Below are 23,493 nucleotides of genomic sequence, written 5' to 3'. Positions count from 1 at the left end.
CCGTCGGCGGCTCCCTCCTCATCCTCGGCTGGCTCGCCATGGCCCTCTGAGGGGCCCCGGCGTCCGGGGGACCCCGGCGTCCCGGCCCCCCCCCTCCCCTGGCTTCTGGGGGCCCCTCCGGGACCTGCTGCCCCCCAAACTGCGGTCTGTCGCTTTAAGGGGTGGAGCTCCCCGGCACCCCCCTTCCTATTGGTCGAGCTACTGGCCAATGGGGGGGGGGGCTCGCTGTCTGACAGGCCCTGATTGGCCTGAAGCACTGCAGAGCTGCCAGCCAATAGGAAAGCAGTGGGTGACCGCTGCCTCCTCCTGATTGGCTGTGGCACCCTCAGCTGTCGGCCAGCCAATGAGGGTAGTGGAGCTTTGCTTGCGTCATGGCCGTTGCTGGGCGACAGCCAATGAGGCGCTGGCTCCCCTCTCATTGGCTGGCAGAGCAGCCAATCAGGGAGGCTGTGCAGCTGCATCCAATGGGGTGCTGGGAGCACGAGGACCCCAGCCAATGGGGAGCGAGCTGGGGGAGGCGCTGCCCTGGGGAGGCTGCTGGTTGGCTGGAGAGGCAGCCAACGGCAGCTTCCGATTGGCCAGGGGAGGTCCCGCCCCTCTGCTCTTTTAACCAATAAAAAATGAAGCCTCCAGCTGCACCTGCGTGATGGGGGGGGGGGGCCCAGGCGTCCGGGGGGGTCACGCCCTAGAGATGGCTCCGCCCCCGCCCCACAGACCCCCCCCCAGGACCCCCAAGTTCCCCCCCGGCCCCCAATGTCCCTCTTAAAGCGCCCCACATCGCCCCAGGGCCCCCCCCAAGTCACTCCCAGCCCCCCCCAGGACCCCCAAGTTCCCCCCAGCCCCACAGATGCCCTCAGTGACCCCCACGTCCCCCCTGGGGAACCCCAACCTCCCCCCCGGCCCCACAGAGGGCCCCAATATCCCCCTTAAAGTGCCCCCCCAGCCCCCCCGGGGACCCCCAAGTTCCCCCCCAGCCCCACAGATGCCCTCAGTGACCCCCACGTCCCCCCTGGGGACCCCCAATCTCCCCCCCAGCCCCACAGACGGCCCCAGTCACCCCCATGGGACCCCCCAACCCCCCCCAGCCCCCCCCAGGACCCCCAAGTTCCCCCCAGCCCCACAGATGCCCTCAGTGACCCCCACGTCCCCCCTGGGGACCCCCAACCTCCCCCCCCGGCCCCACAGAGGGCCCCAATATCCCCCTTAAAGTGCCCCCCCAGCCCCCCCGGGACCCTTCAGCCCCCCCGGGACCCCCAAGTTCCCCCCAGGCCCCCACTGTCCCCCTTAAAGCGCCCCACATTTCCCCCCAAGTCACCCCCAGCCCCCCCCAGGGGACCCCAACGCACCCCCCCCATTGCCCCTGGGCCCCCCCCAGCCCCCCAAGGACCCCCCCCCCCCAAGAGACAGACCAGGCCAGGCCAGCGGTGGGTGCTGCCCCACGGGGCCTTTATTTGGGGGGGGGGGCATGTACAAACGGGGGGGCCGGGGCCGTATCAAAAGGGGGGGGGGCCGGGGGGGCTAGAAGAAGTCGACGTCCTCGGGGGCGTCCAGGTCCCGGTACTCGACGATGGCCCGCGGGTCGCCCCGCACCATCCTGGGGGGGGGACGGCGCCGTGGGGGGGCGCCGACCCCTCCCAAAAAGGGGCTCCCCCGCCCCGAGATGGGCTCAGACCCCCCCCCCAGACCCCACGGGGTCCTAAAAGGGGCTAAACCCCCCCCCCGTGCAAAGGGGGTTAATTACCCCCCCACGAGGGGTCAGCCCCCCCCCCAGCACCCCCAAAAGGGATCAACCCCCCCCCAGGCCCCCAAGGACCCCCCAGGGGGCAGGCTCAGCCCCCCCAAAGGGGTTTTGCCCCCCCCCCAGACCCCCAGACCCCCCCCCAGGAGCCAGATCCCCCCCCAGGGCCAGGTTCACCCCCCCCGGGGTTCCCCCCCCCAGACCCCCAGACCCCCCCCCAGGAGCCAGATCCCCCCCCAGGGCCAGGTTCACCCCCCCCGGGGTTCCCCCCCCCAGACCCCCAGACCCCCCCCCCAGGAGCCAGGTCCCCCCCCCGGACCCCCCCCAGGAGCCAGCCCCCCCCCCCAGCCCCCCCGGACCCCCCCGGACCTGCTGCGCGGCTTGTTGAGGTACCCGCCGGCCTGGCCCCGGAAGCTCTCGTAGTTGCCCCGGCCGGCGGCGTAGGGCCCGGGGGGGTAGGGGGGGCCGCCTGGGGGGGGCGGGGGGCGGTGAGGGGGGGGCTGCGCCGGATCCCCCCCCCGGCGCCCCTCGCAGCGCCTGTCGCCCCCCGCTGCCCCCCCAGAGCCCCAACCGCCCCCCCAGTGCCCCCCAACTGCCCCCCAGACCCCCAACCGCCCCCCTGGTGCCTCCTCAGTGCCCCCCAACTGCCCCCCCAGACCCCCCAACCACCCCCCCACTGCCCCCCTGACCCCCAACTGCCTCCCCAGACCCCCCGCTGCCCCCTCGTGCCCCCCAACTGCCCCCCCGGCGCCCCCCGCTGCCCCCCCAGACCCCCAACTGCCCCCCTGGTGCCCCCCTGGTGCCCCCCAGACCCCCAACCGCCCCCCCAGACCCCCAACTGCCCCCCTGGTGCCCCCCTGGTGCCCCTCAGACCCCCAACCGCCCCCCCGGCGCCCCCCGCTCACCTGCGTAGCCCAGGATGGGGGGCCGGGGCTGCCCGTAGGGCATCATCCCCTGCGGCGTCTGGGGGGGGTACGGCAGCCCCGGGGCCAGGCCTGGGGGGGGGGGACAGCGTCGGTGGGGGGGACACGGGGGGACACGGGACACGCGGGGGGACACGGGGGACACGGGGGACATGCACAAGACACGGGACACGGGGGGACACGTAGGAGCACGGGACATGTACGGGGACACGGGGGGACACGGGACATGTGGGGACACGGGACACGCACAGGACACGGGACATGGGGGACATGGGACGTGCGGGGACATGCACAAGACACGGGACACGCGGGGACATGGGGGACACGGGGGACATGCACAAGACACGGGACACGGGGGGACACGTAGGAGCACGGGACATGTACGGGGACACGGGGGGGCACGGGACATGTGGGGACACGGGGACACGGGGGGACACGCACAGGACACGGGGGGACACGAGGGACATGGGACGTGCGGGGACATGCACAAGACACGGGACACGCGGGGACATGGGGGACACGGGACATGTACGGGACACGGGGGGACACGGGGGGACAGGGGGGACACGGGACGTGCAGGGACATGCACAAGACACGGGACACGGGGGGACACGTAGGAACACGGGACATGTACGGGGACACGGGGGGACACGGGACATGTGGGGACACGGGGGGACACGCACAGGACACGGGACACGGGGGGACACACAGGACACGGGACGTGCGGGGACATGCACAAGACACGGGACACGGGGGGACATGTAGGAACACGGGACATGTACGGGGACACGGGGGGACACGCACAGGACACGGGGGCACGGGACACGTGCGGGGACACGGGGGGACACGCACGGGACACGTGTGAGGACAGACGTGGGGACAGGGGACGTGTGAGGGGACACGGACACACGGGGGACATGGGACACACGGGGACACGTGCGATAGAGGACACGCAGGGGACACAGGACACGGGGGGACACGGGGGGATACGGGGGGACGCACTGACCTTGGGCGGGCCCCGGCGGCGGGGGGGACACGGGGGGACACGTGTGGGGACGCGGGGGGACGCACTGACCTTGGGCGGGCCCCGGCGGCGGGGGGGACACGTGTGGGGACACGGGGGGACGCGGGGGGACGCACTGACCTTGGGCGGGCCCCGGCGGCGGGGGGGACACGGGGGGACACGTGTGGGGACGCGGGGGGACACGGGGGGACGCGGGGGGACGCGGGGGGACGCACTGACCTTGGGCGGGCCCCGGCGGCGGGGGGGACACGGGGGGACACGTGTGGGGACACGGGGGGACGCGGGGGGACGCACTGACCTTGGGCGGGCCCCGGCGGCGGGGGGGACACGGGGGGACGTGTGGGGACACGGGGGGACGCGGGGGGACGCACTGACCTTGGGCGGGCCCCGGCGGCGGCCCCCCCTTGCCCTCGGGCAGCGCCGGGCGCTTGGGGTCCAGCAGGAAGTTGTTGAAGAACAGAACCTCCTTCTTCACCTCGGCGATCTTCTCCCCGTGCTTGTTGAAGATGTGCTTGCGCACGAACTCGGGGCCCTGCACCGGCACCGGCACCGTCACCGCGGCACCAGCGCCACCACCACCGCGGCACCACCACCATCATGGCGGCACCACCACCATCATGGCACCACCACCACCATCATGGCGGCACCACCACCACCATCATGGCACCACCACCATGGCACCACCACCACCACCATCATGGCACCACCACCATGGCACCACCACCACGGCACCACCACCACGGCACCACCACCACGGCACCACCATGGCACCACCATCACCCTCATGGCACCACCACCGTCACCAGCACCACCACCACCACGCCACCATCGTGCCACCACCACCACCCTCATGGCACCATCACCAGCACCACCAGCGTGGCACCAGCACCGTCACCACCACCACCACCATCGTGCCACCATCACAGCACCACCATCACCCTCATGGCACCATCACTGTCACCAGCACCATCACCACCATCATGGCACCAGCACCACCACCACCCTCATGGCACCATCATGGCACCATCACTACCACCACCACCACCATCCTGGCACCATCACTGTCACCAGCACCGTCACCATCATGGCACCATCACTACCACCACCACCCCGTCACCGCCACCACCGCCGGCCCCCGCCCCGCTCCATCGCCGCCTCTTTTCTCCCATTCTGCCCCATTTCCCCCCATTTCGCCGCCCCCCCCCCAAGTTCTGCCCCACTTCGCCCCATTTTGTCCCCTCCCCCCATTTGTCTCTCTTTTGCCCCATTCTGCCCCGTTTCGCCCCACCCCTCCCCTTCTGCCCTATCTCGTTTCGCCCCGTTCCTCCCATCCCGTTTCCCCCCGTTCTGCCCCGTTCTCGCCCCGTTTTGCCCCATTTCACCCCATTTCCTTGTTTCGCCCCGTTTCGCCCTGTTCTCACCCCCTTTGTTTCGCCCTGTTTCACCCTGTTTCCCCCCGTTCTCGCCCCATTTCCTTGTTTCACCCCCAGTTCACCCTGTTTTGCCCCGTTCTCACCCCATTTCGCCCCGTTTCCCATTTCCTTGTTTCGCCCCCGTCTCATCCCGTTTCGCCCCGTTCTCGCCCTGTTTCGCCCCGTTTCCTTGTTCACCCCGTTTCGCCCCCGTTCTCGCCCCGTTTCGCCCCGTTCTGGCCCCGTCCCGCCCCATTTCCTTGTTTCGCTCCCGTTTCATCCCGTTTCGCCCCGTTCTCGCCCTGTTTCGCCCCGTTTCCTTGTTCGCCCCGTTTTGCCCCGTTTCGCCCCGTTCTGGCCCCGTCCCGCCCCATTTCCTTGTTTCGCTCCCGTTTCATCCCGTTTCGCCCCGTTCTCGCCCTGTTTCGCCCCGTTTCCTTGTTCGCCCCGTTCTCGCCCCGTCCTGCCCCATTTCCTTGTTTCGCCCCCGTTTCGCCCCGTTTCCTTGTTCGCCCCGTTCTCGCCCCGTTCTGCCCCGTTCTCGCCCCGTTCTCGCCCACCTTGAACTTCTTGCCGCTGAGGGGACAGAGCCACTTGTCCTTGCCCAGCTCCTGGGTGTTGGCGGTGACGAACTTCTCCACCTCCTGCTCGGGGTCCTTGCGGCCCATCTTCTGCGCCTCCTCCTCCGAGAGCGTCTCCCGCACGCTGAACAGCGGCGTCAGCTTCTCCTCGAACGTCTTCTGCCACTCGGCCACTGCGGGGGCGCTCAGCGGGGCCCAGGCGGCCGGGCCGGCAGCCCCCGCAGCCCGGGCACCCAGGCGGCCGGGAAGGGGACGGGTCGCAGGGGCCCAGGCGTCCGGGGACGGGACCCAGGTGTCCGGGAAGGGGACGGGTCGCAGGGGCCCAGGCGTCCGGGGACGGGACCCAGGTGTCCAGGAAGGGGACGGGTCGCAGGGGCCCAGGTGTCCGGGAAGGTGACGGGTCGCAGGGGCCCAGGTGTCCGGGAAGGGGATGGGTCACAGGGACCCAGGCGGCCGGGAAGGGGACGGGTCACAGGGACCCAGACGTCCAGGGATGGGACCCAGGCGTCCGGGAAGGGGACGGGTCGCAGGGGCCCAGGCGTCCGGGAAGGGGACCCAGGCGTCCGGGAAGGGGACGGGTCACAGGGGCCCAGGTGTCCAGGAAGGGGACGGGTCACAGGGACCCAGGCGTCCAGGGATGGGACCCAGGCGTCCGGGAAGGGGACGGGTCACAGGGGCCCAGGCGTCCAAGGATGGGACCCAGGCGTCCGGGAAGGGGACGGGTCACAGGGGCCCAGGTATCCAGGAAGGGGACGGGTCGCAAGGGCCCAGGTGTCCGAGGATGGGACCCAGGTGTCCGGGAAGGGGACGGGTCGCAAGGGCCCAGGTGTCCGGGGATGGGGCCCAGGCGTCCGGGAAGGGGACGGGTCGCAGGGGCCCAGGCGTCCGGGGATGGGACCCAGGTGTCCGGGAAGGGGACGGGTCGCAGGGGCCCAGGCGTCCGAGGATGGGACCCAGGTGTCCGGGAAGGGGACGGGTCGCAGGGGCCCAGGCGTCCGGGGATGGGACCCAGGTGTCCGGGAAGGGGACGGGTCGCAAGGGCCCAGGTGTCCGGGGATGGGACCCAGGTGTCCGGGAAGGGGATGGGTCGCAAGGGCCCAGGTGTCCGGGGATGGGACCCAGGTGTCCGGGAAGGGGATGGGTCGCAGGGGCCCAGGTGTCCAAGGATGGGACCCAGGCGTCCGGGAAGGGGGTGGGTCGCAGGGGCCCAGGCGTCCAGGGATGGGACCCAGGCGTCCGGGAAGGGGACGGGTCACAGGGGCCCAGGTGTCCGGGAACGGGATGGGTCACAGGGGCCCAGGTGTCCGGGGATGGGACCCAGGCGTCCGGGAAGGGGACGGGTCGCAGGGGCCCAGGCGTCCAGGGATGGGACCCAGGCGTCCGGGAAGGGGACGGGTCACAGGGGCCCAGGTGTCCGGGAACGGGATGGGTCACAGGGGCCCAGGCGTCCAGGGATGGGACCCAGGCGTCCGGGAAGGGGACGGGTCACAGGGGCCCAGGTGTCCGGGAACGGGATGGGTCACAGGGGCCCAGGTGTCCGGGGATGGGACCCAGGCGTCCGGGAAGGGGATGGGTCGCAAGGACCCAGGAGTCCGGGGATAGGACGGGTCACAGGGGCCCAGGCGTCCGGGGACGGGACCCAGGCGTCCGGGAAGGGGGTGGGTCACAGGGGCCCAGGCGTCCGGGAACGGGATGGGTCACAGGGGCCCAGGCGTCCAGGGATGGGACCCAGGCATCCGGGAAGGGGACGGGTCACAGGGGCCCAGGCGTCCGGGAACGGGATGGGTCACAGGGGCCCAGGTGTCTGGGGATGGGACCCAGGCGTCCAGGAAGGGGATGGGTCGCAGGGGCCCAGGAGTCCGGGGATGGGACGGGTCACAGGGGCCCAGGTGTCCGAGGATGGGACCCAGGCGTCCGGGGACGGGAAGGGGCCCAGGTGTCCGGGGACGGGACGGGTCGCAGGGACCCAGGCGTCCGGGAAGGGGACGGGTCGCAGGGACCCAGGCGTCCGAGGACGGGACCCAGACGTCCGGGAAGGGGACGGGTCACAGGGGCCCAGGCGTCCGGGGACGGGACCCAGGCGTCCGGGAAGGGGACGGGTCACAGGGGCCCAGGTGTCCGGGGATGGGACCCAGGCGTCCGGGGACGGGACGGGTCACAGGGGCCCAGGCGTCCGAGGATGGGACCCAGGCGTCCGGGAAGGGGACGGGTCGCAAGGGCCCAGGTGTCCGGGAAGGGGATGGGTCACAGGGGCCCAGGCGTCCGAGGATGGGACCCAGGCGTCCGGGAAGGGGACGGGTCACAGGGGCCCAGGTGTCCAGGAACGGGATGGGTCACAGGGGCCCAGGCGTCCGAGGATGGGACCCAGGCGTCCGGGAAGGGGACGGGTCACAGGGGCCCAGGCGTCCGGGGATGGGACCCAGGCGTCCGGGAAGGGGACGGGTCACAGGGGCCCAGGCGTCCGGGGACGGGACCCAGGCGTCCGGGAATGAGGTCCCCGAGCTCCGGTCTCCTGTGGACCCAGACGTCCCACCCGAGGGAGACGCTCTCGCTGGGGGCCCAGGCGTCCGGCCTACCCTCGCCGTGGGAGACGCGGTTGGGGGGCAGGGGCCCGCGCACGTGCACGATGCCGCAGCGGTTGGGCATCTCGTCCTCGTTGAGGTACTCGGACGTGTTGTAGTAGTCGACCGAGTGGACGATGCGCAGGTAGAGCAGCAGCTTGTCCAGCACCTGGGCGGCGGCGCGGAGAGGCCGGGGGTCACCGAGGGGCGGTTCGGGGCCGGCGAGGGGCGCGCGAGCGGCCCGGCGCGCCGCACCTTGAGCAGCTTCTCGTCGCGCTCGACGGTGACCTCGGCGGGGTGGCCCTCGCGGGGACCCTCCTCGGCGTCGCCGCCGCTGCGCCCCAGCAGCTCCTCCTCCTCGGCGCTCACCTCCTCGATCAGGTAGTCCGTGATGTGCTTCAGCACGGGGTTCTGCGAGGGCACCGCCTGCCGCGGCCGCGCCGCCCTCAGCGCGGGGGCACAACGGGGGCCAGCAAGGGACAACGGGGGCCAGGAGGCGTCTGTGAAGGACGCGGGGACCAGGAGGGGACAACGGGGGCCAGGAGGCGTCTGTGAAGGACATAGGGGCCAGGAGGGGACAACGGGGGCCAGGAGGGGTCTGTGAAGGACATGGGGACCAGGAGGGGACAACAAGGACCAGGAGGGGACAACGGGGGCCAGGAGGGGTCTATGAAGGACATAGGGGCCAGGAGGGGACAACGGGGACCAGGAGGGGCCTGTGAAGGACGCGGGGGCCGCGGGGGGACAACGGGGACCAGGAGGGGTCTGTGAAGGACGCGGGGACCAGGAGGGGACAACGGGGACCAGGAGGGGTCTGTGAAGGACATAGGGGCCAGGAGGGGACAACGGGGACCAGGAGGGGTCTGTGAAGGACGCGGGGACCAGGAGGGGACAACGGGGGCCAGGAGGGGTCTGTGAAGGACGCGGGGGCCAGGAGGGGACAACGGGGACCAGGAGGGGTCTGTGAAGGACGCGGGGGCCAGGAGGGGACAACGGGGGCCAGGAGGGGTCTGTGAAGGACGCGGGGACCAGGAGGGGACAACGGGGACCAGGAGGGGTCTGTGAAGGACGCGGGGACCAGGAGGGGACAACGGGGGCCAGGAGGGGCCTGTGAAGGACATAGGGGCCAGGAGGGGACAACGGGGACCAGGAGGGGCCTGTGAAGGACGCGGGGACCAGGAGGGGACAACGGGGGCCAGGAGGGGTCTGTGAAGGACACGGGGGCCAGGAGGGGACAACGGGGGCCAGGAGGGGCCTGTGAAGGACACAGGGACCAGGAGGGGACAACAGGGACCAGGAGGGGTCTGTGAAGGACGCGGGGACCAGGAGGGGACAACGGGGACCAGGAGGGGCCTGTGGGGGGACAACAGGGACCAGGAGGGGACAACAGGGACGCTAGGACTATGAAGGTGCAACAGGGACCAAGAGGGCACAAGGAGGGCACAAGGATGGCGAGGGGACAACGGGGACCACGAGGGGACAACGGGGACGGGGAAGAGCCCGCGAGGGGCACAAGGACGCGGAGGAGACCACGGGGACGCGGAGGAGACCACGGGGACACGGAGGGGCCGAGGCCGAGCGCTCACCCCAGCGGCGGCGGCGGCAGCGGCGGCGGCGTCCCCGTCCCCGGCGGTGGCAGCGGCAGCAGCGGCGGCGGCGTCCCCGTCCCCGCGGGGGCCCCAGAGCTGGGCCCGGCCGTCGAGGGCGTGCACCAGCTTGGCGGCCAGCTTGATGTCGTTGCGCACGATGGCGCGGTGCTGCGTCAGCCCGTTGACGTTGCGCACCCGCCGCGTCAGGTCCCGGTTCACGCCGGGGCTCAGCTCGCAGTCCCGCAGCTGCGGGGCACGGCGGCGCCCGCCGCGGGGGCGTCAGCCCCCGACCCGACCCAAACTGCCCCCGAACGCACCAAAACCCCCCCAAGAGCCCCCCGACCCGACCCAAACTGCCCCCGAACGCACCGAAACCCCCCCAAGAGCCCCCCGACCCGACCCAAACTGCCCCCGAACGCACCGAAACCCCCCCAAGAGCCCCCCGACCCGACCCAAACTGCCCCCGAACGCACCGAAACCCCCCCAAGAGCCCCCCGACCCGAACCAAACTGCCCCCGAACGCACCGAAACCCCAAGAGCCCCCCGACCCGACCCAAACCGCCCCCGAACGCACCAAAACTGATCCAAATTGCCCCAAAGAGCCCCCAAACCCACCCTAAACTGCCCCCAAACGCACCAAAACCCCCCAAATCGCCCCAAACTGCCCCCAAACCCACCCTAAACTGACCCCAAATGCACCAAAACCCCCCAAATCGCCCCCAAAAGCCCCCAAACCCACCCTAAACTGCCCCCAAACACACCAAAACCCCCCCAATCGCCCCAAAGAGCCCCCAAACACACCAAAACCCCCCCAAGAGCCCCAAAGAGCCCCCCAACCCAACCCAAACTGCCCCCAAACGCACCAAAACCCCCAAGACCCCAAGCCTCCAGGACCCCCCAGCTGTCCCCAGACCCCCTGGCCGCCTCCAGGCCCCCCCGGCCGCCCCCCGAGGCCCCCCCCCGGCGCCCGTGCCCGCACCCGGATGTTCTGGAGGCTCCAGCAGATCTCCTTGATGCTGACGCTGCGGTCGAAGGTGACCCAGCCCCGGCGGAAAAACCTGCGGGAGGCGGCGTGAGGCCGGCAGGGGCCCCAAAACCCGGCCTGGGCGGGTGGGGGGGACACACGAGCCCCCCCCCCCCAGACCCCCCGGCACCGACCTGCGCTCGGGCTGCGGGTCCGACAGGGCCACGCGCATGAAGCCGGGGTAGCGCTTGCAGAGCTGGCGAGGGGGAGCGAGAAGGGGGCGGCGTGAGCGGGGCTCGGGGAGGGGGGCGCCGCGGCCCCCCCTCCCCGCCTCCCCGGCCCCCCCCCGGCCCGCTCACCGCCACGATCTCGGCCTGGGAGATGTTGGGCGCGATGTTGCGCATGAAGAGCGAGCAGGTCTTGTGCAGGGGCCGCGGCTTGGGCTCGCTCTCCTTCTCCTTGGCCTTGGCCGCCTCGTCCTCGCGCCCCTTCTCCTCCTTGGCCTTCTCCTCTGGGGGGGGGGGGGGTCAGGGCTGCCTTGGGACCCCCCCCCAGGCCCCTGGGGACGGTCCGGGGACGCCTGGCAGCCCCCGACGTCCCCTCGGGGCCCCCGGTGACGCCCCGGAGGGCCCCAACGTCCCCCCAGGGACACCGCCGGGGACCCGGGGGCGCCCCCAGCACCCCCCACGTTGTCCTAACACCCCCCCGCCCCGAGACCCCCAGTGTCCCCCCGGGGGACCTCAGGAACCCCCAAGAGCCTCCATGTTGCCTTGCCACCCCCCCAGGGACACTGAGACCCCCCCCATGTCCCTTGGCCCCCCCCCAGTGGACCTCAGGAACCCCCAAGAGCCTCCATGTTGTCTTGTCACCCCCCCAGGGACACTGAGACCCCCCCCATGTCCCCCCAGGGCCCTTGGGGATGCCCCAGTGTCCCCCCAGGGGACCTCAGGGACCCCCGAAGATGGCGGGGGCACCCCCAGCACCCCCCAAGAACCCCCATGTTATCCTAACACCCCCCCAGGAACGACCCCTAATATCCCCCCCAACCCCCGGGGACACCCCCAGGACCCCCCAAAGCCACCCAATGTCACCTCAGGGCCCCTGGGAACCCAAAAGACCCCCCCCAGGGGATCCCAGAGACCCATGAGGATCTCGGAAGCACCCCCAGGACCCCCCGAGACCACCAACATCCCCCCCGGGTCCCCTGGGGACCCCCGCAAAGCCCCTCGGTGTCCCCCAGGAGACCTCAGGGACCCGTGAAGATCCCGGGGGCGTCCCCAGGACCCCCCAAGACCCCCAATCTTACCCTAAGACCCCCCCAGAGACCCTCAATGTCCCCCCAGGTCCCCTGGGGACCCCCGCAAAGCCCCTCAGTGTCCCCCAGGAGACCTCAGGGACCCGTGAAGATCCCGGGAGCGTCCCCAGAACCCCCCAAGACCCCCAATCTTACCCTAAGACCCCCCCAGAGACCCTCAATGTCCCCCCAGGTCCCCTGGGGACCCCCGCAAAGCCCCTCAGTATCCCCCCAGGAGACCTCAGGGACCCGTGAGGATCCCGGGGGCGTCCCCAGGACCCCCCAAGACCCCCAATCTTACCCTAAGACCCCCCCAGAGACCCTCAATGTCCCCCCAGGGGACCTCAGGGACCCACAAGGATCCCAGAAGCACCCCCAGGACCCAACACCCCCAGAAGCCCCTCAATGTCCCCCCAGGGGACCTCAGGGAACCCCGAGGATCGCGGGGGCACCCCCGGGACCCCCCAAGACCCCCCCGGGGACCCTCAACGCCCCCCCAGGGCCCCCCCCCGGCCGCGGCCCCACCTTCCTTGTCGGCCTCGCGGCGGCCGCTCTCGGACTCGCTCTCCGACTCGGAGCCGCTGCCCTCGTCGTAGCTGTCGTCCCCGCTGCGCTTCCGCTTCCGCTTCTTGCCGCCCTGGGGGGGCGGTGGGGGGGGCCGTGGGGGCGGGGCCTGGCCCGCGGGGGCGGGGCCAGGGGCTCCAGGAGTTCTCACGGAGGCAGCAGTGTGGGGAGGAGCTTGCTGCAGGGGGTGGGGCTTGTTGGAGGAGGAGGAGGGGCTTCCTGGAAAGGGGTGGGGCTTGCTGCAGGGGGGCAGGGCTTGTTGGAGGGGGAGGAGCTTGCAAGGGGTGTGGCTTATTTAAAAGGGGGAGGGGCTTACAATGCAGCATCAACAAAAAGTTGACTCTAGGGGTGGGGCTTATTAGAAAGGGGAGGAGCTTACTGAGGAAAGGAGGAGCTTGCTCAAAGGGGGTGGAGCTTGTTGAAAAGAGGTGGGGCCTCCACCACAACATGGGCGCTGGAGAGGTGGAGCCTAAAGTGGGTGGGTGGAGCCTCTACAAAGATGGACCAATGGGGCAGGGCTCTGGAGAAAGGGGGTGGGGCTGTAGGGAAAGGGGGTGGGGCTATGGGAAAAGGGGGCGGGGCCCCACTCACCTTCTTGGCCTCCTTGTCAGGCTCCTCCTCCTTGCGGCCTTTCTCCTCCTCTTCCTCCGGCCCCTTCTTGGCCTTCTCCTCGCTGGGCTCCTCCCCCTCGCCCTGGGGGGGGGGGAATAGGGTCAAGACAAGGGGGCTGGGGGGCATCCTGGGGGGTCGGGGGGACCCCGAGGGAGACCGTGGGGCTGGGGGGGAAGGTCCTGGGGGGCTGGGGAGACCCAGAGGGGCTGGGGGGGGCTCCAGGGGGGTCAGGGAGATGGTGGGGCTGGGGGGGGGAAGGTCCTGGGGGGCTGGGGAGACCCAGAGGGGCTGGGGGGGTGTCCTGGGAGGACCCCAAGGGAGACCGTGGGGCTGGGGGGGAGGTCTTGGGGGGCTGGGGAGACCCAGAGGGGCTGGGGGGGGCTCCAGGGGGTCAGGGAGACCCCGAGGGAGACTGTGGGGCTGGGGAGACCCAGAGGGGCTGGGGAGGGCTCCAGGGGGGTCAGGGAGATGGTGGGACTGGGGGGGGAGGTCCTGCGGGGCTGGGGAGACCCAGAGGGGCTGGGGGGGGTGTCCTGGGGGGTCAGGGAGATAGTGGGGCTAGGGGGGGAAGGTCCTGGGGGGCTGAGGGGATCTCGAGGGGCTGGAGGGGCGTCTCGGGGGGTCAGGGAGACCCCGAGGGAGACTGTGGGGCTGGGGTGGGGGGGCATCCCGGAGAGACCCCGAGAGAGGCCGTGGGGCTGTATGAGACCCCGGTGGGAGACTGCGGGAAAGTGGGGGGGGGGGGAACGGCAGGGGAGACCCCCGGGGGCCACCGACCTTCTTGGGCTCCTCCTTGTCGTCGCGGTCGGGGGCCTTGCGGTCGGCGTCGGGGGGCCGGGGCTCGTCCTTCTTGGCGCCGTCGCCCTTGTCCTGCCGCTCCTCCTCCTCCTCCTGGTCCAGGATGCGCAGGTCGTTCTCGGTGCCGCCCTCCATCTTGATGACGGCTGGAAAGGGGCGAGAGGAGGGGAGCGAAAGCGCGGGGCGGAGGGGGCTCAGCGGGGCGGCCCCCCCCACCCGGCGCGACGCAGGCCTGGGGTTTTGGGGAAGGGGGGGGGGAGAAGCCCCTACCGGCGTCGAGGGTCTTGACGATGGCGGGCGCGCGGTCGATGTCGAGCAGCAGGTTCTCGAACCAGCCGTTGTCCAGCAGGTAGAGGAAGACGTTGAGGCGGTTGCGCAGCGCCGCCTGCGCCTCCTGCTTCCGCTTGCCGGCCTCGTCCGGGTGGTACTTGGAGCGAAACCTGCCGCCGGGGACGGGAGCGGGCAGAGCCGTCACGGCCGGCGGCGGCCGCCCCCGGCTCGGCGCCCGCATGCAACCGGGGCGGCCTCCCCGCCGGCCGGACGCCTGGGTCCCCCGGCCGCCTCCTCCCCGCTCCCCAGCTCCGTCTCCCCCCTCCCCCGGAGCCGGGCGTCCCCCCCCCTTCCCGGCCGGCGGCGGCGGCGGGGGGGGGGAAAAACGCCTCCGGAGGAGCCGGGGCCCCGGCGGCCCGGGGAAGGGAGACAGAAGGCGGTCATACATACGCTGGCGACGAGCGTCGCAATCCGGCCGGGGCCATTTCTTGCGGCGAATGGCTAATTTTTACTTTTTTTTTTATATATATATATTTTTTTTTTTAATTTTTCCCCCCTAGCTTAGTGCGTTACTCACGGAGCCGGGACGCAAGAGACCAAAAAGAAAAAAAAGCGGTAAAACCGGGAGCAAAGGGGGGGGGGGGAGAAAAAACCACCGAAAAAAAAGCAACCCCGGGGAGGAGAGAGCGGCGACGTCCCGCGGGGGCCTCGCCGGGGCCGGAGCCAAAAATAAAACAACAAACGCGCGTGGGCCCTCGCTCGGGCGCCCTGCCTGCTTCCTGCCGACTGTGCTCGCTACCGGCCGCATTGTGCGCGGCCCCTGGCCCTCGCTGTCTGCCCGGAGCCCCGCGGGGCTCGTTAGGGGAGGGGGGGGGCGGGTGTTAACGAGCCCGGCCGCCAGAGACATGGGGGTTAAGGCTCTCCAGGCTGGCGGACGTCCGGAGGGGACCTCGCTCGCGCCGGGCTCTTCGGATGGAGGGGAGAAAAGGGAACGGTTAACGTCCACGCGCCCGCGCGCGGCCCCCCCCCCTCTCCCACCCCAACCCCGGCCTCCGCCACCCCCAGCCCGCCGGCCCCCCCCCCCCGCCGCCCCCCCCGCCACCCCCCCGCACCCCACCTCCACCCCCTCCCTCCGCGGGACGGCGGCGGCCCCCCCTGCCCCCCCGGCGGCCCCCTGCCCGCCCGGCGGCCCCCGCCACCTACCACTCCTCGTCCTTGTGGGCCAGGAAGAAGTCCTGCATCTGCTGCCGCCGGAAGTCCAGCTTGTAGTCGTTGTAGCGCTTGACGGCCTCCGTCTCGTCCACGGCGTCGTCCAGCGACAGCAGGAACTCCTTGAAGCTCTTCATCACCGGCGGCGCCAGGCCCAGGTCCACCTCCGCGATGTTCCCCAGTCTGCTTGGGGGCGGGGGGCCAGAGTCGGCACCCGCCCGGGGGGGGGCGCGCGGGACCCCCCGGGGGCGAATCGGGACCCCCCGCGGGCGAATCGGGGGGGAAGGACATGGGGACCCGCTGGGGGGCAGAACAGGGGATGGGGGGCAGCTCGGGGCTGCCGCAGGGGGGCCCAGGCAGCGCGTGGAGGGGGCTGGGGGGCGCGCGGGACTCCCCAGGGGTGAATTGGGACCCTCTGGGGGCGCATGGGACCCCCCGGGGTGAATCGGGGAGGTGGAAGGACATGGGGACCCGCTGGGGGGCAGAACAGGGGACGGGGGGCAGCTCGGGGCTGCCGCAGGGGGGCCCAGGCAGCGCGTGGAGGGGGCTGGGGGGCACACGGGACCCCCCATGGGTGAATCGGGACCCTCCGGGGGCGCATGGGACCCCCCGGGGTGAATCGGGGAGGTGGAAGGACACGGGGACCCGTCGGGGGGCAGAGCAGGGGACGGGGGGCAGCTCGGGGCTGCCGCAGGGGGGCCCAGGCAGCGCGTGGAGGGGGCTGGGGGGCGCGCGGGACCCCCCATGGGGTGAATCGGGACCCCCTGGGGGCACGTGGGACCCCCCGGGGTGAATCGGGGAGGTGGAAGGACACGGGGACCCGCCGGGGGGCAGAGCAGGGGACGGGGGGCAGCTCGGGGCTGCCGCAGGGGGGCCCAGGCAGCGCGTGGAGGGGGCTGGGGGGCGCGCGGGACCCCCCATGGGGCGCACAAGACCCCCTGGGGGCGAATCGGGACCCCCCAGGGGCGCATCGGGGAGGTGGAAGGACACGGGGACCCGTCGGGGGGCAGAGCAGGGGATGGGGGGCAGCTCGGGGCTGCTGCAGGGGGGCCCAGGCAGCGCGTGGAGGGGGCTGGGGGGCGCGCGGGACCCCCCATGGGGCGCACAAGACCCCCCGGGGGCGAATTGGGACCCTCTGGGGGCGAATCGGGGAGGTGGAAGGACACGGGGACGCGCTGGGGGGCAGAGCAGGGGACGGGGGCAGCTCGGGGGGGCAGCTCGGGGGGGCCTCAGGCAGGGCACGGAGGGATCCCTCAGCGATATCGGACCCCCACAAGCCCCCCGGGGGGTTTGGGACGCGGGGGAAGGACGCGGAGCCCCACGGGGCCGCGCCGGGGGGGGCAGGAAGGGGGCGGGGGGCACGTTGGAGCCACCCGGGCTGTTTAGGGGGGGCCGAGGCAGCGTCAGAACGCCTCCGGGAGAGGCATCAGACCCCCAAGAAGCCAACGCGGGGGCGGGGGGCAGCTCGGGGCCCCCCCAGGCTGTTTTGGGGGGGGGGGAGGCGTCAGAGCCCGCCCGGGGCAGGGGGCCGGGGCAGAGTCCTTACCTGGCCTGGATGGGCAGGATGTGGTGCTGCATGACGTGCATCTCGGGGTGCCCCCAGGGCTGGGGGGGGCCGTAGGTGGGGCCGCCGCCCCCCCCGCTGTAGGGCATGTCGTAGCCGCTGTGGTAGGGATCGCCGCTGTGCTCGTCCCTGGGGGGGGGGAGAGACGGGGGTGGGCCGGGGGGGCGCAGCGGGCTGGGGTGGGGGGGGGGGACACGCGGGACTCACCAGTCGCGGCGCAGGCGCTTCTGGGGGGGGCTGAGCTCGTGGCGGGGCGGCGAGAAGCGCTCGCGCCGCGTCCGGTCGTAGTCGCGGTACTCGCCCCGGCTGCGGCGCTCCCGCCCGCGGTCCCACTCCCTGCGGGCACGGAGACGGCGCTGGGACCCCCCCCCGGCTCGGCCGGCCCCCCCCCCCCCCCCCCCCGGCCCCGGCCCCGGCCCCCACCGGTCGTTCCAGTCGTCGCGGCGCCGGTCGTCCCGCTCCCGCGAGCGGTCGTAGTCGCTGCGCTCGCGCCGGAACTTGTCGCGGCGCCGCCGGTCGTACTCGTCGTCGCTGTCGCCCATGGCGCTGCCTCGGGCCTGCGGGGGGGGGGGGTGAGTGGGGTGTGTCTGCCCCCCCTGCAGCCCCCTGCCCGCCCAGGAACCCCCCCCGCCCACCCAGGGACCCCCCAGTCCTCCCAGAGACCCCCTTCATCATCCCAAGGACCCCCCCCTGCCCACCCAGGGACCCCCCAGTCCTCCCAGAGACCCCCTTCATCATCCCAAGGACCCCCCCCGCCCACCCAGGGACCCCCCAGTCCTCCCAGAGACCCCCTTCATCATCCCAAGGACCCCCCCTGCCCACCCAGGGACCCCCCAGTCCTCCCAGAGACCCCCTTCATCATCCCAAGGACCCCCCCCTGCCCACCCAGGGACCCCCCAGTCCTCCCAGAGACCCCCTTCATCATCCCAAGGACCCCCCCTGCCCACCCAGGGACCCCCCAGTCCTCCCAAGGATCCCCCTCATCATCCCAGAGACCCCCCAGTCCTCCCAGAGACCCCCCCCATTCTCCCACAGACCCACCCACCCATTCAGGGACCCCCCCAGTACTCCCAGAGACCCCCTTCATCATCCCAAGGACCCCCCCTGCCCACCCAGGGACCCCCCAGTCCTCCCAGAGACCCCCTTCATCATCCCAAGGACCCCCCCTGCCCGCCCAGGGACCCCCCAGTCCTCCCAGAGACCCCCCCCATTCTCCCACAGACCCACCCACCCATTCAGGGACCCCCCCAGTACTCCCAGAGACCCCCTTCATCATCCCAAGGACCCCCCCGCCCACCCAGGGACCCCCCAGTCCTCCCAGAGACCCCCTTCATCATCCCAAGGACCCCCCCTGCCCACCCAGGGACCCCCCAGTCCTCCCAGAGACCCCCTTCATCATCCCAAGGACCCCCCCTGCCCACCCAGGGACCCCCCAGTCCTCCCAGAAACCCCCTCATCATCCCAAGGACCCCCCCTGCCCACCCAGGGACCCCCCAGTCCTCCCAGAGACCCCCTTCATCATCCCAAGGACCCCCCCCTGCCCACCCAGGGACCCCCCAGTCCTCCCAGAGACCCCCTTCATCATCCCAAGGACCCCCCCTGCCCACCCAGGGACCCCCCAGTCCTCCCAGAGACCCCCCTCATCATCCCAAGGACCCCCCCTGCCCACCCAGGGACCCCCCAGTCCTCCCAGAGACCCCCTTCATCATCCCAAGGACCCCCCCCTGCCCACCCAGGGACCCCCCAGTCCTCCCAGAGACCCCCTTCATCATCCCAAGGACCCCCCCTGCCCACCCAGGGACCCCCCAGTCCTCCCAGAGACCCCCCCCATTCTCCCACAGACCCACCCACCCATTCAGGGACCCCCCCAGTACTCCCAGAGACCCCCTTCATCATCCCAAGGACCCCCCCGCCCACCCAGGGACGCCCCCAGTCCTCCCAGAGACCCCCCCCATCATCCTAGAGACCTCCCCCACCCACTCAGGGACCCCCCTCATCATCCCTGGGATTGCCCCAGTCCACCCAGAGACCCCTGTGGTTCTCCATTGCCCCCCTGCCGGCCCACAGACCCCCTTCATCCCCCTAGTGACCCCCCCAGTCCTTCCAGGGACCCCCCCTCATCATCTTCCCAAGCCTCCTACAGGACCCTGTGGCTACCCGGTGCCCCTTCAGTCCTCCCAGTCCCTCCCCAGTCCCCCCAGTGAACCCCCCAGTCCTCCCAGTCCCTCCCCAGTCCCCCCAGTGAACCCCCCAGTCCTCCCAGTCCCTCCCCCGTCCTCCCAGTGATCTCCTGTGTCCTCCTAGTGCCCTCCCCAGTCCCCCCAGTGAACCCCCCGGTCCTCCCAGTCCCTCCCCAGTCCTCCCAGTGACCTCCTGTGTCCTCCTAGTGCCCTCCCCAGTCCCCCCAGTGAACCCCCCGGTCCTCCCAGTCCCTCCCCAGTCCTCCCAGCAATCCCTGGGGCTGCCCATCCCCTTCCTAGTCCTCCCAGTGACCCCCCCCATTAACTGAGAGCCCCTGTGGGATCCCCCCCGACCCCCTCAAACACCCCCCATATCCCACAAGCCCCCAAGACCCTCCCCAAAGAGCACCCTCCCCACAGACCCCCAATATCCCATAGTTCCCCCCACCAATGCCCCCCCCAGACCTCCACTATCCCACAATGCCCCAAGCCCCCTCCACCCCGGAGCCCCCTCAAGACCCCCAACACCCCATGATTCCCCGCGGCCCCCCGGGACCCCCAGTTTCCCATCACTCCCCGGCACAACCCCCCCCCCGCGAGGAGCCCCCCGCCCCCCCGACACCCCCAATTTCCCATGATCCCCCCGGCCCCCCCCTCCGACGTCACCCCGCGCCCCCTCTCCCTCTCCGGGGCTCCGTGACGTCACGCCGGACGCCGGGGCCCCCCCGGACCTGCCCGCGCGGTCCCGGCGGCGATCGGCTCCGCGCGCGGCCGCCCGCTCGCTTCCGGCCCGGGGCAGCCGGAAGTGACGTCGCCCAGGGGCCGGAGGGGGGAGCGAGGGAGGAGAAGGCCGAAGAGCGCGTCTCTATGGTGCCGGGCGCTGGCCGCTCTAGGAGCGCAGGAGGACCTCGGGGGTTTTTCACGGCGACTGGTTGGGGTGGGTTAGGGCGTCCCTCCCGGTGGGGGAGAGGGAAACGCGGCGCTCTGGAAGGAGGAACAGCGACTCTATGGCGCGCGGGAGGCGCTCTTTAAGAAGGAGAGAAAATAAACTCTATAGCCTGGGAGGCGAGGCGGGAAAGCGGCGCTCTAGGCGGAGAAGCGGACTCGCTGGTCTGGGCGGACTCCAGAGGGAGACGCTCTGCGCGGGTGGATGACCGAGGCCGGGGAGAACTCTATAGCGAGAGGAGCGGCGCTCCGGAGCGGAACTCTATGGCCCGGCCGCGCGGGAAGGGCGCGGGGACGCTCTAGGAACAGGGCGGCACGTGGCAGCGCTGTGCCGCCGCCCCGGGAGGACCGCGGGGCGCGGACGCTCTAGGCAGAGCCCTCGCTGATGCAGCGACGCTCTGGGCCAGGTCGGGGTGGCGGGGGGACTGGAGGAACGCAACTCTATGGCGGGGGAGGTGAACCGCGCCCCCCCCCGGACGCCTGGGTCCCCGGAGCGGGGGGAGGGGGCCACAATGGAGGACCGGGGGGGGGTCCCCAGGCACCGGCCATGGCGGCTCCCGGCGCCAGGAACCCGCCGCGGCCTCAGCGGGGCCGGTCCCTCCGGGGGGCTCCGCGCACCCCCAACATGGCGGCGGCGGCGGCGCGCAGGGGACCACGCATGCGCCGGTGGCGCCGTGACGTGCGCTCTGGCCCCGCCCCCCGCCTCGCTGATTGGCGGCGGGAGGGGGGCGGTGCTTTGAGGCGCGGCCGGGCGGCCGCCATCTCCTGGCGGTCACGTGACGGGGGCGGGCCGCCATTTCGTCGCGCCCCGCGCTGAAGCCGCCCCGGGGACCGCCATGGCGCCGCCGCCGCCATTTTGGGGGCCGAGGCCGCGCCGTTCCGCGCCTGCGCGGGGCCGCCCCGCCCCCTCCACCACAGCGCGGCGTCACGTGACCACGACGGGCCCCGCCCTCCGGGCGCCCCGCCCCCTCCCGCGGCTCCGCCCCCAGTGGAAGGGGGGGCCCAGGCGTCCGGGGGGCCCATATCCCCCCCCCCCAGCGTCCCCCAGTATTCCCCAGTCTGTCCCAGTTCAGCCCAGTCCCTGCTCGGACCCCCCCAGTGCCCCCCTCTCCCCTCCCAGTCCATCCCAGTCCATCCCAGTGCCCCCCAGTCTGTCCCAGTGCCCCCCCCGTGTCCCCCAGTCCATCCCAGTCCGTCCCAGTGCCCCCCAGTCCGTCCCAGTGCCCCCCTGTGTCTCCCAGTCCATCCCAGTCCATCCCAGTGCCCCCCCAGTCTGTCCCAGTGCCCCCCCGTGTCCCCCAGTCCATCCCAGTGCCCCCCAGTCTGTCCCAGTGCCCCCCTGTGTCCCCTAGTCCATCCCAGTGCCCTCCCAGTCTGTCCCAGTGCCCCCCCGTGTCCCCCAGTCCATCCCAGTGCCCCCCCAGTCCGTCCCAGTGCCCCCCTGTGTCTCCCAGTCCATCCCAGTCCATCCCAGTGCCCCCCCAGTCTGTCCCAGTGCCCCCCTGTGTCCCCTAGTCCATCCCAGTGCCCCCCAGTCTGTCCCAGTGCCCCTCCGTGTCCCCCCGTCCATCCCAGTCCATCCCAGTGCCCTCCCAGTCTGTCCCAGTGCCCCCCCGTGTCCCCCCGTCCATCCCAGTCCATCCCAGTGCCCCCCCAGCACGCCCCAGTGCCCCCCCACTGTCTCCCAGTCCATCCCAGTCTGTCCCAGTGCCCTTCAAGCACATCCTAGTGCCCCCCCTCCCCTTCCAGTCCCCTCCCAGTCTGTCCCAGTGCCTCCCAGCATGTCCCAGTGCCCTGAGTCCCCTCCCAGTCCATCCCAGTCTGTCCCAGCACCCCCCCAATCCCCTCCCAGTCTGTCCCAGTCTGTCTGAGTGCCCCCCCAGCATGTCCCACTACCCCCAGTCCCCTCCCAGTCTGTCCCAGTCCCCCCCAGCGCCCCCCAGTCCCCCCCAGTGCCTCCCAGGGCCCCCCAGCACCCTCCCAGTCCGTCCCAGTCCATCCCAGTGCCTCCCAGGGCCCCCCAGTGCCCTCCCAGTCCATCCTAGTTCCCTTCAGGGCCCCCCCAGTGCCCTCCCAGTCTGTCCCAGTCTGTCCCAGTCCGTCCCAGTCCCCCCCCAGTGCTTCCCAGTCCCCCCAGCACCCCCCAGTGCCTCCCAGTCCATCCCAGTTCCCCTCAGGGCCCCCCCAGTCCCCTCCCAGTCCGTCCCAGTCCTCCCCAGCACCCCCCAGTCCCCTCCCAGTCCATCCCAGTCCCCCCCAGTCCCCCCCAGCACCCCCCCAGTCCCCTCCCAGTCCGTCCCAGTCTGTCCCAGTCCCCCCCAGTCCCTTCCTAGTTCGTCCCAGTCTGTCCCAGTTCCCTCCAGCGCCCCCCCAGTGCCCCCCCAGTCCGTCCCAGTCCCCCCCAGTCCCCTCCCAGTCTGTCCCAGACCCCCCCAGCACCCCCCTAGCGCCCTCCCAGTCCGTCCCAGTCCGTCCCAGTCCATCCCAGTCCCCCCCAGCGCCCCCCCAGTCCCCTCCCAGTGCCTCCCAGTCCCCCCCAGCGCCCCCCCAGTGCCCCGGCGGGGGGGAAGCGACCTCCCGCATCCTGCCCCAGCCCGACCCGGGGAAACGCTCAACAAAGGCCCTTCCTGCCCGGACGCCTGGGCCCCCGCCCTGCCGGACGCCTGGGCCCCTGCCAGGGGCTGGGGGGGGGGGACACGGGACGGCGGCCGGGCCACACGCGTGTGCGTGCAGGCCGACACGGGGGGACACGCGTGTGCCGGGGTCCCCGTGCGTCCGACTGTGCACACGCGTGTGCCGGGGTCCCTGTGCGTCCGACTGTGCACACATGTGTGCAGGGGTCCCTGTGCGTCTGACTGTGCACACGCGTGTGCAGGGGTCCCCGTGCGTCCGACTGTGCACACATGTGTGCCGGGGTCCCTGTGCATCTGACTGTGCACACATGTGTGCAGGGGTCCCTGTGCGTCTGACTGTGCACACGCGTGTGCCGGGGTCCCCGTGCGTCCGACTGTGCACACATGTGTGCAGGGGTCCCTGTGCGTCTGACTGTGCACACGCGTGTGCAGGGGTCCCCGTGCGTCCGACTGTGCACACCCGTGTGCCGGGGTCCCCGTGCGTCCGACTGTGCACACCCGTGTGCAGGGGTACCCGCGTTCCCAGCTGTGCACACGCGTGTGCTTCTCCAGCAGCCCCAACACGCCTGCACACGCGTGTGCGCCCCCCCCAGGGGGTTGAGGCCCCTCCCCTGCAAGGCCCTGCCCAAAGT

At 71.9% G+C, this 23,493-nt stretch overlaps 1 protein-coding gene across 4 annotated transcripts; it reads right to left on the bottom strand.

The window, feature by feature from the left end:
* Nucleotides 1-1,424: 1,424 nt before the first annotated feature.
* Nucleotides 1,425-20,147, bottom strand: SRRT (serrate, RNA effector molecule). 4 transcript variants are annotated; one of them, XM_068929275.1, is made up of 20 exons: nt 20,015-20,147; nt 17,527-17,660; nt 17,311-17,439; nt 17,086-17,232; nt 15,534-15,725; nt 14,331-14,500; nt 14,040-14,206; nt 13,242-13,343; nt 12,612-12,723; nt 11,152-11,303; nt 10,987-11,048; nt 10,808-10,886; nt 9,826-10,074; nt 8,495-8,665; nt 8,255-8,408; nt 5,658-5,851; nt 4,061-4,217; nt 2,644-2,733; nt 2,108-2,207; nt 1,425-1,594 (listed from the first exon to the last, which is right to left on the bottom strand). In XM_068929275.1, exons 2-20 carry the CDS (start codon nt 17,643-17,645, stop codon nt 1,519-1,521), a joined length of 2,622 nt encoding a protein of 873 aa, XP_068785376.1. In that variant the 5' UTR covers nt 17,646-17,660; nt 20,015-20,147; the 3' UTR covers nt 1,425-1,518. The 4 variants fall into 4 exon arrangements, with proteins under 4 accessions (XP_068785376.1, XP_068785375.1, XP_068785377.1 ...); XM_068929274.1 differs by having other exon boundaries at nt 12,612-12,828; nt 15,534-15,722; XM_068929276.1 differs by having other exon boundaries at nt 15,534-15,722.
* Nucleotides 20,148-23,493: the final 3,346 nt, after the last annotated feature.

This window comes from Struthio camelus, unplaced genomic scaffold, assembly GCF_040807025.1.
Source record: "Struthio camelus isolate bStrCam1 unplaced genomic scaffold, bStrCam1.hap1 HAP1_SCAFFOLD_139, whole genome shotgun sequence".
NCBI classification, from domain to species: Eukaryota; Metazoa; Chordata; class Aves; order Struthioniformes; family Struthionidae; genus Struthio; species Struthio camelus.
Note: the sequence above shows the minus strand (reverse complement) of the source record. Positions and strands in the feature narration are given on the sequence as shown.